At 39.4% G+C, this 15,000-nt stretch overlaps 1 protein-coding gene across 1 annotated transcript; it reads right to left on the minus strand.

The window, feature by feature from the left end:
- Positions 1-243: 243 nt before the first annotated feature.
- On the minus strand, positions 244-1,987 carry LOC143028908 (large ribosomal subunit protein uL10m-like). Its single transcript, XM_076191261.1, has 2 exons — positions 1,610-1,987; positions 244-378 (listed from the first exon to the last, which is right to left on the minus strand). The coding sequence occupies exons 1-2, from the start codon at positions 1,985-1,987 to the stop codon at positions 244-246; spliced, it is 513 nt and encodes a 170-aa protein (XP_076047376.1).
- Positions 1,988-15,000: the final 13,013 nt, after the last annotated feature.

The following is a 15,000-nucleotide window of genomic DNA, read 5'->3' on the forward strand; positions in this document are numbered from 1 at the left end:
CATCCTGTATTTCTTTCAGAATTTCTTTAGCTATTTCCTTCTCCTCCTTTTCTCTCTGGTATCTATACATATCATGCTTTTCTTGGATGCCACGGACCACAATGCACTTGCTTTTGTCAACTGTATCTCTCACCCCATTTTCCTTTTCTTTAATTACTTTCATAACTGTTTCTTTTGTATTTTCCTCCATCTGCTTTTGTTCCTAATTGGACAGACATGACCAAGTAAAAATAACATATACTGTCAATTATGTTGAGCTGTGCGATAACTTCTAACCTTTGCAACGGAGTTCTCCTCAATCACGACTGTTACCGTGTGCGACTGATAGAGAGGCAGAAGTGGTTCGTAGTAAGTTCCGCTCATTGCAAGCTTTGCAACCTAAAATAGAAAAAAAAATATAAGGATTACATAGCTTTAACAGAATATATATAAATGATTCTCTTCTCCATCTTGCTTGTCCACAACGTGCTGGTGGTCATGGTAAAAGCCGACAAGGGCTGTCACCAGCCAACAACAAGCTAAAAAATGCCAAAAAATGACTGGATTGCTAATAAAATGACTTGTTTTCAATTCTTTGTGTTGTATTCTATTTCTGTACAAAGATTTAGCACATTTGAAAGAACAGATCACATAATACATTCAAGTTTAGTTTGCCGACAACACACTGGACTTGTCGGCCGCCATCTTAGCTAGTTTCAGTTTGGTTCAATCACCCTCTGCCAGGTGTGTTACTTGTCCCACCAACCTGAAGAGCTAGAGAAAGGTTAGGTTAGGTTAGGTTTTGAGACTTGTTAGCTGCTGGTGGCTCTTGTCGGCCGATGTCACTAATTGCCGAACAAACCGAAAAAAAAAACGACAACACTGTCAATAAACCGACCAAACCAACAAAACCCATACAAGGATGGTTTTTGCACAATTCCACATATATGGTTGCATTATTTGACATATTTTCTTTAAAATGTGTGACTTACATGTAATTTGATCAAAGAGAAGTCACCCTTTGCTGGCTCTCATCACTGACATTGGTCCTAGGCAGTGCATGTGCTTGTGTACACACACACAAAGCAAAGTGAGAGGCAGGCTCAAACCTATTTTTACAATGCAGCAATGTATATTCCCTGCTGATAAGAATAAAGTTGGACTTCTACTTGTTTTGATTCCCAATCCTATAATAATTACAAGATAGTGCAAGCATACCTACATGAAATCTGCATTAAACATTATAAAGAAAGGATAACTGATTTTCCCATTATCATTAATCATGTAATAACTAGAACTAACCAATTATCATCTTCATTAACAAGGGTGCCACAGAGATGAATAAAATCATCCATCAACAAAGTAATAAAGCAAACCAGTAGAGAAAGGATAAACATAATCTATAACTGCTTTCATTGCACAGGGGGTGGCTTGGAGAAATTTTTTTAAAAGTCTAATGAAACCCAGATTACAATGAAAAATGCCACTGGTATGGAAATGGTTAGATTTTCAGACATTCACGTATTAACGCAAATTTTGTTTCAATCTCTCCATATCAGGCAGCATTAACTTTAATATTCATACTACTGTTTAAACTGGGCAACACTGCTTACAATTACTTCTTACTTACTGTGTTGGAGTACCACAAGTATTTCATTTTGCTTTTGTGGAAAAGCAGCTTCATTTTGTAAATCTCCTTTTGGCCCATGGGATTTCTATGGACCATGGCAACCACTTTCGAGCTTTCCAAAATCTGATAGAATTCATTTGCCAAAATTCTTTCAAATGAATTCTCTTGTGCTTTTATAATTTTGGGTTTAACTGGTTTTATAGGAAGCAAGGGATTCAAGGTTTTATCATAGACTGGCTTAGTAAGTTTCAAAGCAACAGCTCTCAGACGATGCTGTGGTATTGGTTTTCGTATATCTGGTGTGCGAGTTCTGAATCTAACCAATTGAGTTAACGGATTCCAACTGGTTAAAAGAGGCTTGCAAGGTAGGCTAGTCATGTCTAATTTCAAAATGCACGAAACTGGCACAGCGTACTTTCCTACTCTTTTTGTACTTCTCACACACTTTTTAGAAAAACATTACACCGGTCTCAGTTTGTCTTCGATTCTGTTGTTTACATCAACACTCACTAACGATAGAAATGAGATCGTTTTTGTGATTGGCTGGAGTGGAGTATGTTCCTTCTCTAACTATAACACACTATCTCTTAGGTAATGCATGCATCTCTAGTTAGACACTAACATGGCTTCAGGAACGAGATCCAAAGTCAGGAATATGATTGACTCATTCCTTTTTCCACCGAAAGAAAAGGAACCCCCCAGTGACATCGATCATTCCACACCCAAAGATTCTCCAAATATTCCCGAGAATAACGTTGACAACCCACACATAGAATATGCCTCACCCCACGACGAACTGCTTGACGCAAACCAACCACTCTTACCACAACTCCAAGTTGCCCCTCATGTAGACCCCCAACAACAACCCCCCCACACCTCACCACAACTCCAAGTTGCCCCTCATGTAGACCCCCAACAACAACCCCTAAACCCCACAACCCATGCATACGAGAACTTAGCCTTCCCTTCTCCCAACTTCACGTCAAGTCAAACAGCCTTCACCCCACATCCCTACCCAGCACCTAACCTTGCCCCAAATCCATCGCAACATCCTCACCCACAACTCCAACCTACAATAATCAATAACTACCAAACTATCTCCCCTCTAACCGAAATCCCCACCTTCTCTCAAACTAGTGGACTCTCCATCACTGACTTCCTGACGGCATGTGACCTTTTTTTCTAAAAAAATCCAAACTACTCTGACTTAGAAAAGATAAATCTATGCCGCCAGAAAATAGAAGCATCAGATGAGCATAGATCCACGGCTCGGATGCTTGATAATCTGATTGCAGGCGGAATCACATACACTGAATATAAAACACACCTCTTTAATGTCTTTCAGAACAAACAAACAAACAACATTAACTTTCTCCTCACATTTCTAAACAACACTAGAACTCAAAAACAAACTAACATCAAAGACAATGTTGCCAATGCAATAAAAGAAATTAGGGAAAATCTAGAAAACCAAAGCCCTTGGACCTTCACAGACCTCTCGGGAAAGAAAGCAATGACTTTAGAAAACCTATACACATTACTAGAGATAGGCCTTTATCTTTCCCAACTCCCACCAAAGTGTCAAAAAGAGGCAAGTAGAAGGGATTTAAACACCAGAAACCCATTAGCTTATAATTATATCTTAGAGATAACCAACGCTTGTAACATCTCCCTCTCTGACCAGCACCATTATGCTAGACTAAATAGCCTCCAGTCACACCAGGCCCCTAGCTCCAATATAGCACAACCATCAACCTGGTGTTCCTACCATCTTTCAACAACTCACAACACCAGAGACTGCATACAATTGCTAGGTGGAAAACCACCTTACTAGACTTTGACCCTAAAATAACATACCTAGCTGGAAAAGCTAACGTAGTAGCCGACTCACTAAGCAGACAAATCCACATATCCACCTTAACAAAAACAACCTGTATTCCTATGCAAGACCTTAGAGAAGAAACAGACAAAGACCCGACATGGTCTAAAGTAAAACAACATCTACTTTCAAGAACACCCTTACAGTCCCGACCACCTGTCCCTATAGAGGAACTCAAACTGGTCGACGGAATCATAAGGAGAACTACTAACGACAGAGAAGTTACTGTCATCCCCAAAGCCCTTAGTTCCCAAGGTCCTACACATATTGCACGACAGCGCAATGGGAGGCCACTCGGGCAGGGATAAGACACTGAATACTGCTAGGCATTCATATTTTTGGATAAATATGAAAAAAGACATAACCACACATATAGACCAATGTTTAACTTGCAACCAATTCAGAGGACCTGACCCCAAACAACTCAATATCAAAGACATCCCACTCCCTGCTGAACGATGGGAAACACTTGGCATTGACCTACTGAAAATGCCAACGAGCCATCAAGGTTCCAATTATGTACTCACGGCAGTCGACTATCTGTCCAAATACACCATCCTAGTTCCACTACAAGACAAAACAGCAGAGACTGTGGCCAAAGCATTGGTTAACAACATATTCTGCAGGTATAATATACCAAGACAAATGCTGTCTGATAACGGCTGTGAATTCAAGAACGAAGTAATGCGCGAAATAGCACATTTATATAACATAAATCAAACCTTCGCCACTGCCTACCATCCACAAGGGAATGGACTATGTGAACGCACAAATAGAAAAGTGCTTGAAATCCTCAGACCTTTGGCCAACGATCTTTCGGATAGTTGGGAAGATTGGCTACCCCAGGTACAAGCTAGTATCAATAGCACAGTCAACTCCGCAACAAAGATGTCCCCCCATGAGATCATATTTGGCCAAAGAATGCGGCTACCCTACCAAATCTTTAACCAACCCCCACCCCCCTTATACAACCTAGATAACCTTACCCAATGCCTAAAAAGAGGCATGCAAAGTATATACAAACAGGTCAGAGAAAACCTCAAAGCAGCTCAAGAAAAAAACAAAACAAAACAGCACAAGCGATCATCTCCACTCAACATAACACTTGGAGACACAGTCATGGTCAGAGACTCTAATAGAACTAACAAACTCAAACCCAAGTTCTTAGGCCCCTTCACAGTCACAACCTCACTCCCCAACAATGTTTTCCTACTAACGGACCCTTCCGATCACACAACCGTAACCATACACGGAGAGAAATTGAGAAAGGTCAAACTTAACCTAAACGCAACCCCACCTCCCAACCAGAACCCACCAACCAGACTAACAAATAACCCAACCAAGCGCAATTCCCATCACATGACACTACGTCGACGCAACTAAAACATACACTCTAGCTCTCGCCCCTGAAGATGCAGGACGTCATGCATTCCTCAGTGGAGGTTAAAAGGGCCAATTTACAATAAGAACTCACTTCCGCATATCTATCAAACCTTCTCTACTTCCTTCCGACCACTATAACCTTAGCGAGAGTCAGATATACATATCCTAAATCACTAAAACAAAAACTCCATCCACAGGATACAACCACTACTACCCCCCATCCTCGTCCACTTCTCCCCCACAATCTACTCGTAGGTCCCATAACCCAACTAACACTCCCACCCCTCCCTAAGATACCCGTTACCATCCTCCCAAGCGAGATAGACCAGGTACGTCTACTAAACATCGCACATCAGAAACATTAAGAACGGAGTACCACAGGGCTCAGTTCTATCCCCCACACTATTTAATCTATACATGCATGACTTACCCACACCAGACACCTCAGAAATACAAATCTCTTCCTACGCAGATGACATAACAATCACATGCACACATCGTAACACAGACAAAGCTGCAGAAATAATCCAGCCTTACCTTGACACACTCAACACATGGTTCATCACAAACAGACTCAAAATAGCTCCAACCAAATCTACAGCAACACTTCTCACCAACTGGACAAAAGAACACAAATACATACCTCATCTCTACATCAACAACACTCTAATACCACACACAAACACACCGAAAATTCTTGGTGTAACATACGATACATCCATGTCTTTCAAACAACACATCACAAACATAAAAAACAAATGCACACCTAGACTTTACGCACTTAAGTCAATCACTGGAACAACATTTGGACAAAACAAAGAAACTAATATAACAATATACAAACAATGCATACGCTCAGTGATGAATTATGCGAGTCCTGCATGGGCTCCTAATCTCAGTGAGACACACCACAACACCCTTCAAATCATACAAAACAAAGCCCTAAAAACAATTACAGGCTGCACAAATACAACACCTACAGACCACTTACACCATGAAACGCGTCTTCAAAGTCAAGGATCTCCTTGACATGAGATGAACACAAATACTTGCCGCAGCCTCCACAAGCACAGCACACCCGCCACACTACATAGCGGAACGCCCACACACACCGGGAGACATTGAAACTGCACCCAAAGACCTTTATTACGCACAGATACTCTCTTCTCTTCCTCCACAACCACCAAATACCAGCCTCCGGAAACATATTCATAATCATATCACTCACCGCTCCATTAACACACTGAAAGACAACACACTGCTGCATGCCAGACCCCCTGATATCCACCCTTCTGAATCCTCTCTCCCACGAAAGGACAGAGTCCACTTGGCCAGACTGCGATGCGGTCACCACCCAGCACTTCTAAGCTACCAGAAGAGGCTGGACGACCGTGTTGTGAACAGCTGCCCAGGATGTAAAACTTCACCCCATACCATACAACACATAATGGAAGACTGCATTATACACAATCATGCACGCAAACAACACAACATACACTCTATAAAGGATTTGTGGGAAAACCCAGTTTCGGCTGTGGCCTTCCTTGGGGAGACGGGACTGCTCGGACAGACAGTCTAGGGAACGACAACAACAACAACAACTACCCTTGATATAGACTCTTTAGATCTACACTATAAAATCTTAACCTATGCCTCCACTGCCCTCTCAATCTTAATCATCATTTTTATACTAATAATACTAACAAAATACTTTTGCATGAAATAAATGCTTAAATTTTTTTCCCCATATTATTGTAAACCTAGGATAAGTTTTATCTTGTGTCTCACCAATATCAAACTCACAGATAAGAGTTTCTCACAAAACATACTATAGTGCCATACAAACTCACAGATAAGAGTTTCTCACAAAACATACTATAGTGCCATACAAACTCACAGATAAGAGTTTCTCACAAAACATACTATAGTGCCATACAAACTCACAGATAAGAGTTCTCAGAAATAATATAAAAGTGTCACACAAACTCATAGATAAAAGTTGAAAATATATATAAATACTGGTGAAACACAACCTTATTCCCCATTCAGAGACACAACATCACATACCCATTATTTCTTGTTCAACATGTCCTCTTGGGACCCTTATAATCAATTCAACGTCACACACACACCCCTTCTCCACGTATAACCACCCAAAGATTTTGTGTCTCTGACTATATATATATATATATATATATATATATATATATATATCAATATTATATTTGTTAACCATGTACCATTAGGTGCCGGGTGCCACCTAACCCCAGGGGGAGGGCGATATGTATACATCACTATAACCACATCACCATTCCCACAAATCATGTGAGCGGTGTCACAATCATCACCCAGACATTCTGTCGCCAGACACATCCGCCCTGACAAGCTGACCCAGCACTTATCGCAGGAAAGCTGACCTAGCAGTTATCGAGCACTCGGAACCAAGATACACACACAGACATACGAACGCACACATAAATGCGGTCAATCGCCAATTCCGAATAACACACGACAACACAGTAGTAATCAACCCTTGCCCCCTGGATATATTATACATGATAAAAAGGGATATAAGAAACAATTTATGAAATAATAACAACCATGTAAAGGGCTGGATTTTCCAATTAAAATTGTTTTCAAGGTGACTAAAGAGCACCTCAGAATTCTACAGACACAGCACTTCCGGCCCACAAAAACGGAGTGGAGAGCTCCAGAGGCGGCCGGTGTCTGACGTGCCCTGTGTATCATAGTGTATAGTACTGTGCGTGAACTGTGTAAATAAAGTGTAGAAACTGAACATTGTGATTTGTAACCCCAGGGGGGTTGGTTACATTCTACGAAGAAACTGAACATTGTGATTTATATATATATATATATATATATATATATATATATATATATATATATACATATATATATATATACATATACATATATATATATATATATACATATATATATATATATATATATGTACACACACCGCCAATTTCTCAATACCCATCTCTCAATGCTGAATGTGCGTTATGAAATGTCGACCTACTAGGACTCATGGTTCCTATCAAGAACCTAAAAATAGGAAACTTACCTATTAGGAGCAGGAGGAGGATGGGAGGGGTGGTTCGCATCCTGGGGCTGTGACAAACTAACTAGAATTCGTATCTCGGGCCGACTCTGTGTTCACACACACGCAAACACACACACACGCACACACACACGCTCGCGCGCATTCCCAACATCCGCTCCACGCGCCAACTGAAGGGCAATGTTACGAAGACGGTTACCAGAGATATCTTAAGGCTTAAAGGCAGTTTTTCTACACACACACACACACACACACACACACACACACACACACACACACACACACACACACACACACACACACACACACACACACACACACTCACACACACACACACACACACACACACACACACACACACACACACACACACACACACACACACACACACACACATACACACACACACACACACACACACACACATACCTCACACACACACACACACACACACACATACACACACGCACACACACACACACACACACACACATATGTATATGTATATATATATATATATATATATATATGTATATATATATATATATATATATATATATATATACTGTATATTCTTTACGATGTATTGACCTTAAGTGAATGCGAGACCAGCACGCTTTAGATTGCGCCACAAGGCAAATACTCGCATTTGGAACTCCGGTATTCTGTTTCTGGGTTCCAAAGGGCTATACAAGATAATTTTATCAAGAGGAAATACGATGGCGATGAGAAAACCACCACTAGGCCATTTCGTGTCCACTACTGAACAAAGGCCTCGTTCATACCATTTCATGAGTCACATGGATATGCCAACTGCTGCCACATCACTCCTGCAAACTTCTCAATCTTGCCTTTTCACCTTCTGTCTAGTCTCCCTCTTCATCGCTTCCCGTCCCGCGGCGTCTAGACAGTAACGCACTCCAGGTTCTTTCTTTCATCGTTGTTCCCACTACTGATCTCTCCACTTCCCTTTGCCTATTACATAGCTTTGTCTCCATCGTCCTCTTCATTTTCCAAGTTTCACATCCCTAGATCAGAGCTCATATCATACATTTACTGACTGTAAACTTTGCGTTTCAGACGTTCTGGTAGACAGCCTCTCACCTCGAATCGACATAACTCTTGGATATACTTATTAAGGTACTCATGCCTATTCATCAACGTTACGAAATATCTCGCATGAGTAGATAGAATGAGTTGTAACACACATACACACACACACACATGGACACATGTAGGCCACTGAAAATAAAGCTTAGACCTCGAACAATTGCAGAGGAAGTACTATCCAGAACAACGAAATTAGTAAACAGTGAACATTACAAAAATATATGGATAAAAAAAAAATGAGTGAGAAAAAAAAAGAACTTAGAAACGAAGCGAATGAAAAAAAAAACGAAGAGAACTGAAACTAAAATAACGATTTTTTTTTTCTGAGAGAGAGAGAGAGAGAGAAGTGGACCTGAGGCTGAGAAAATGGTATACAGGGTATAAGGGAAAAGGAAACAAAGAAGACAGAAAAAGACGAAGAGAAAGGAAATTGAAAATAGCTTATACCAATATAGATGGAATAACTTCAGGAATGAACGAATTAAATGATTACCTGGCCTTAGAAAAACCAGACATAATGGGAATAGTGGAAACTAAATTAAAGTGTACTCCACCACCCAACACTGTGGGACATGGTTTATATAACTGCTGGGCAAAGAACAGAAAGGATAAACAGGGTGGCGGGGTATTAATTTTGACTAATAAAGATTTAAATGTAACAAAAATAATTGAAGGAAAAAATAATGTAGAATCAATTATGATACAAGTTGAAAGCAAACATATGAAGAGTAAAAAAAATTGTAGTGGTGTATGTGCCCCCCAAAACACAGTCCTGGACAGAAAGTGATAATTCAAAAATATTAGAAGACACAAAATATGAATTAACTAATATACTGAAGGGCAAAGGAAATACAGTAATTATGGGTGACTTTAATTCAAAAGAAATATGTTGGGAGGAAATGACAGTGAAGGGTGGAGAGGAACTCTGGGGCAACGTCCTGCTCGACATGACCATCGAATACACAATGACTCAGTGGATAAGGGAAAATACCAGATACAGAGGTAGTGAAGAACCATCAAGGTCAAGGCTGGATTTAATACTTACGACAGAGCCTGAAATTGTCGATAAAATTTATTACAAAACTCCGATAGGAAAGAGTGACCATGTACTAATAGAATTTGAGTTGAAAGAGCAAATGGATCAAAGCAGAAACGATAAATATAGAATAGGAAGACTAATGTATAACAAAAAAAAATTGAGAAACTCAAAAAATTCTTTCGCAACGCAAACTGGGAAAAATTCCTAAATGAAGAAACAAGGGTGGAAGAGAAATGGAATATACTAAAAGAAATTTACAATGAGGGAGTAAATAAATACGTACCACAAAAAAAAAATGGAAAGAACATACATAAAAAGATGGTACAACAAAAGGTGTAGTGATGCTAAGGATAAAAGAGACAAAGCTTGGAAGAAATGGAAAAGAGATAAGAAAACAAGCAAATGGCAAATGTACATCAAACTAAGAAATGAGTATGTAAAAATACTCAGAGATGAAAAGAGAAACTATGAAAAAAATAATAGAAAATGCAAGGAAGAACCCAAACAATCTTACAGGTATGTAAATGGCAAACTGAAGAACAAACAAGAAATAGAAATGCTGCACCAAGGTAAATATGAATATACAGAAGAACTGGAAACGGCTGAAATTATGAACAACCATTTCAAATCAACATTCACAATAGAAAACTCACCTAACTGTGAGGAAATAGAGAGAGATCCCCCTCAATGAAAGAAATAATTGTAACACAAATGGAAATCAGCGACCAAATCAAAACCCTTGACGTCAGAAAATCACATGGTCCAGACGGAATTGTAAATTGGATACTGAAAGAATGCATGGAAGAATTAACAGACACAATATACAATATAATTGAATTTTCACTCAAAGAAAAAAAGTGCCACAGGACTGGAAGAAGGCAAACATTGTACCAATTTATAAGGGAGGAAACAAGGAAGACCCATCAACTCACAGACCGATCTCCCTGACAAGCACAGTAGCAAAAATTTGCGAAAAGGTCGTCAAAAATAGATGGGTTAAACATTTGGAAGAAAAAACTATACTGAATCCAAATTAATTTGGATTCAGACAAGGAAGACCATGTACAACAAACTTGATCTGCTTCTACTCAAGATTAATAGACATAATACAAGAGAGAGATGGTTGGGCAGACTATGTCTTTCTGGACCACACAATAAACTAATAAGGAAGATAGAATCAATAGGTGGCATCAGAGGAAAATTATTGGAATAGATGAAAGACTTCCTGACTGGGAGGAAAATGAGAGTAGTGATTAGAGACAAATTCTCAAATTGAGAAGTAATGATAAGTTGTGTCCTGTAGGGATCAGTACTGGCCCCAATCATGTTTGCTATATACATAAATGACATGGACGAGGGAGTAGAGTGTTATATGAGTTTCTTTGCAGACGACGCAAAAATACTAAAGAAAGGAGGATTGCAACTCATTACAACAAGACTTGGACAAGATCTGGAAATGTACTCAAAAGTGGGAAGTGAAATCCAATATCAAGAAATGTAGTATAATGGAATTTGGAAAAAGTAAAAACAGAATATTGAGAGATTGTAAAATTGGTGAAGAAGAGGTCAAAAAAGTAAACTCTGAAAAAGACCTTGGAGTGATGATCAGTAAAGACATGACACCGGATAAGCATATTAATAAAATAGTCGGAGAAACCTATAATTTATTGAGGTCAATAAAAGTGGCATTTGCCTATTTGGACGAGGAAATGATAAAAAAAAATAATAATAATAACATTATGGACACCCAGTATAAAAAAATATAAAGAAGTTAGAAAGAATACTAAGAGCAACAACAAAACTGGCACCAACTCTTTCCAAAATGACATATGAACAAAGACTGTCCAAATTAGAATTACCAACTCTGGAACAAAGAAGGGAAAGGAAAGATTAGATAAGAATGACTTATTGAAATGGGACAATGGAAAAACAAGAGGACACGAAAAGAAACTAAAAAAAAAGATAATTACAGAAGAGATATGAAAAAATAGCTTCCCTCACAGAGTGATAGATACTTGGAACAAGTTGGACAAAGAAACAGTGTGTGCAAACACTATTCAATATTTTAAGAAAAAACTTGATGCTGAGAGATACAAAGACGGGTCACCAAGAGCATAGCTCCCTTCCCGTATAATACAACTAGGTAAATAGGTAAATACACACACAAACACATACACACAACTCGTGATATAGTATACAACTCGTGGCGCAGTTGGTGGAGTTCCCGGCTGCCACTACTGCGGTTCGGGTTCGAATCCCGCTCAGGGATGAAATAATTTCAGTATCGCAGCGCTGCGGGTTGGTACTCCAATTCTCGTGGGCGGGGAGTTGTGTGTGTGTGTGTGTGTGCGAGGTTACAGCATTCCCCATAGATCAGTCATATATGAGTTCTAAGCTCTCTTCCGGGAGGGAAATAACTGTCTATCACGAGTCCAACACGTGATCCAAGACAATGGTGAATCACATACACACTGCCACTGCGACGGTCTGGGTTCGAATCCCTCTCAGGGCTGAAATAATTTCAGTATTGCTGCGCTGCGAGTTATTATTCCAACTCTCGTGGGCGGGGAATTGGGTGTGTGTGTGCATGTAAGGTCACAGCATTATCCATAGATCGGTCATATATGAGCTCTGAGCTCTCTTCCGGATGGGAAATAGCTGTCGATCACGAGTCTAACACGGGACCATATGTGTGTGTGTGTTTACGGAAAGGGAAGCTACGCTCGTTGTGTCCCGTTTCTGTATCTCGCCATATCTAATTTGCTATTAAATTCTTGTATTGTTTTTGAACACACTGTTGTTTCGTCTAGTATTTTCCATACATCCACCACTCTATGGGGAAAGCTTTTTTTTCATGTTTTTTTTCTTCCATGTCCTCTTTTGTTTCTCTTATCCCAGTTTAGTAAGTCGTCTCTATCAAGGATTTCTACACCTTTCATAATTCTGTAGATGGTCAACAAGTCACCTCTTCCTCTTCTTTGTTCCAGAGTTGGTAGTTCTAGTTTTGCCAGTCTTTCTTCATATGACATTTTTTTTTATAGTGTTGGGGGTCATCTTTGTAGTTGCTCTCTGGATTATTTCAATTTTCTTTATATTCTTTTTAGTACTGGGTGACCACAGAGACGCTGCATACTCCACTTTGGGCCTTATCAGTGTGACTAATATTTTTTTTTACCATTTCTTCATCCAAGTAAGTAAAAGCCATTGATCTCAGCAAGTTATAGGTTACGCCACAATTTTTGTTTACATGTTAGTGTGTGGTTCACCATGGTCTTGGATCACGTGTTGGACTCGTGATCGACAGCTATTTTCCTTCCGGATGAGAGCTCAGAGCTCATACATGACCGATCTATGGGTAATGCTGTGACTTTACACGCACAAACACAAACCCAATCCCCCGCCCACAAGAGTTGGAGTAACGACTCGCAGCGCAACGATACTGAAATTATTTCAGCCCTGAGCGGGATTCAAACTCGGAACACTGTAGCAGCGGCTGCCATCGCTACCACTGCGCCGTCGAGTCGTGTGTGTGTGTGTGTGTGTGTGTGTGTGTGTGTGTGTGTGTGTGTGTGTGTGTGTGTGTGTGTGTGTGTATGTGTGTGTGTGTTTTCCTAGTTTACCTAGTTGTATTTTACGGGAAGGGGAGCTATGCTCGTGGTGACCTGTTTTTGTATCTCTCAAGATCATGTTTGCTCTTAAATTCTTGTATGGTGTTTGCACACACTATTTTTTCATGCCCTCTTGTTTTTCCTCTGTCCCACATTAATAACTCCTCTCTACAAGGAGTTCATTGCCTTTCATAATCCTGTAGATGGCTAGTAGGTCCCCTCGTTCTCTTCTTTGTTCCAGGGTCGGCAGTTCCAGTTCGGCCAATCTTTGTTCATATGTCAAGTTTGAAAGTGTTGGGGCCCCCTTAGTCGTTGGTCTATGTATTCTTTCTAATTTTCTTATATTCTTTTTTGTACTGGGTGACCATATCATCGCGGCATATTCCAGTTTTGGCCTTATCAGTGTTTGTATATATATACATACATACATATATATATATATATATATATATATATATATATATATATATATGTATATATATATATATATATATGTATATGTATATATATATATATATATATATATATATATATATATATATTTTCATTTCCTTATCCATGTACTTAAAAGCTACCTTTACTGATCTCAACAAATTGTATGCCTCTCCGACTATTTCATTTATATACTTATCCGGAGACATGTCTTTGGTGATGATTACTCCTAGGTCCTTTTCAGAATTTACTTTCCTTACTTCTTTTTCGTCAATTTTATATTGTCCTGATATTCTGTTCTTGTTTTTCTCAAATTCAATTATACTGCATTTCTTAGTGCTGAATTCTACTTCCCATCACTTGCTCCACTCTGAGACTTTGTTCAGATCACTCTGTAAGGATTCACAGTCTTTTTCGGAGCTTATTTTCTTTAATAACTTTGCGTCATCCGCAAAGAAGTTCATGTAACATTCAATATTTTTGTCCATGTCATTCACATATATAGCAAACATTATCGGAGCTAGCACTGACCCCTGTCGGACGCCACTACTCATTTCTTCCCACTTTGAGTATTTGTCTCTGAGCACTACTCTAATTTTTTTCCCATGTAGGAAATCCTCCATCCAATTCAATAGTTTTCCATGTATGCCTCCTATTGTTTTCAGTTTATTTAGTAATTTTCTGTGTGGTACCTTATCAAATGCTTTTTGTAAGTCCAGGAAGGCACAGTCTGCCCAGCCGTCCCTTTCTTGCAATATATCTATCAATCTTGAATAGAAACAGATCAAATTAGTGGTACATGATCTTCCCTGTCTGAATTCAAATTGCCTCGGGTTCAGTATATTGTTCTCCTCC

The sequence above is a fragment of the Oratosquilla oratoria genome, chromosome 10 (assembly GCF_046742065.1).
Source record: "Oratosquilla oratoria isolate Oo_2021 chromosome 10, ASM4674206v1, whole genome shotgun sequence".
In the NCBI taxonomy this organism is placed as follows: Eukaryota; Metazoa; Arthropoda; class Malacostraca; order Stomatopoda; family Squillidae; genus Oratosquilla; species Oratosquilla oratoria.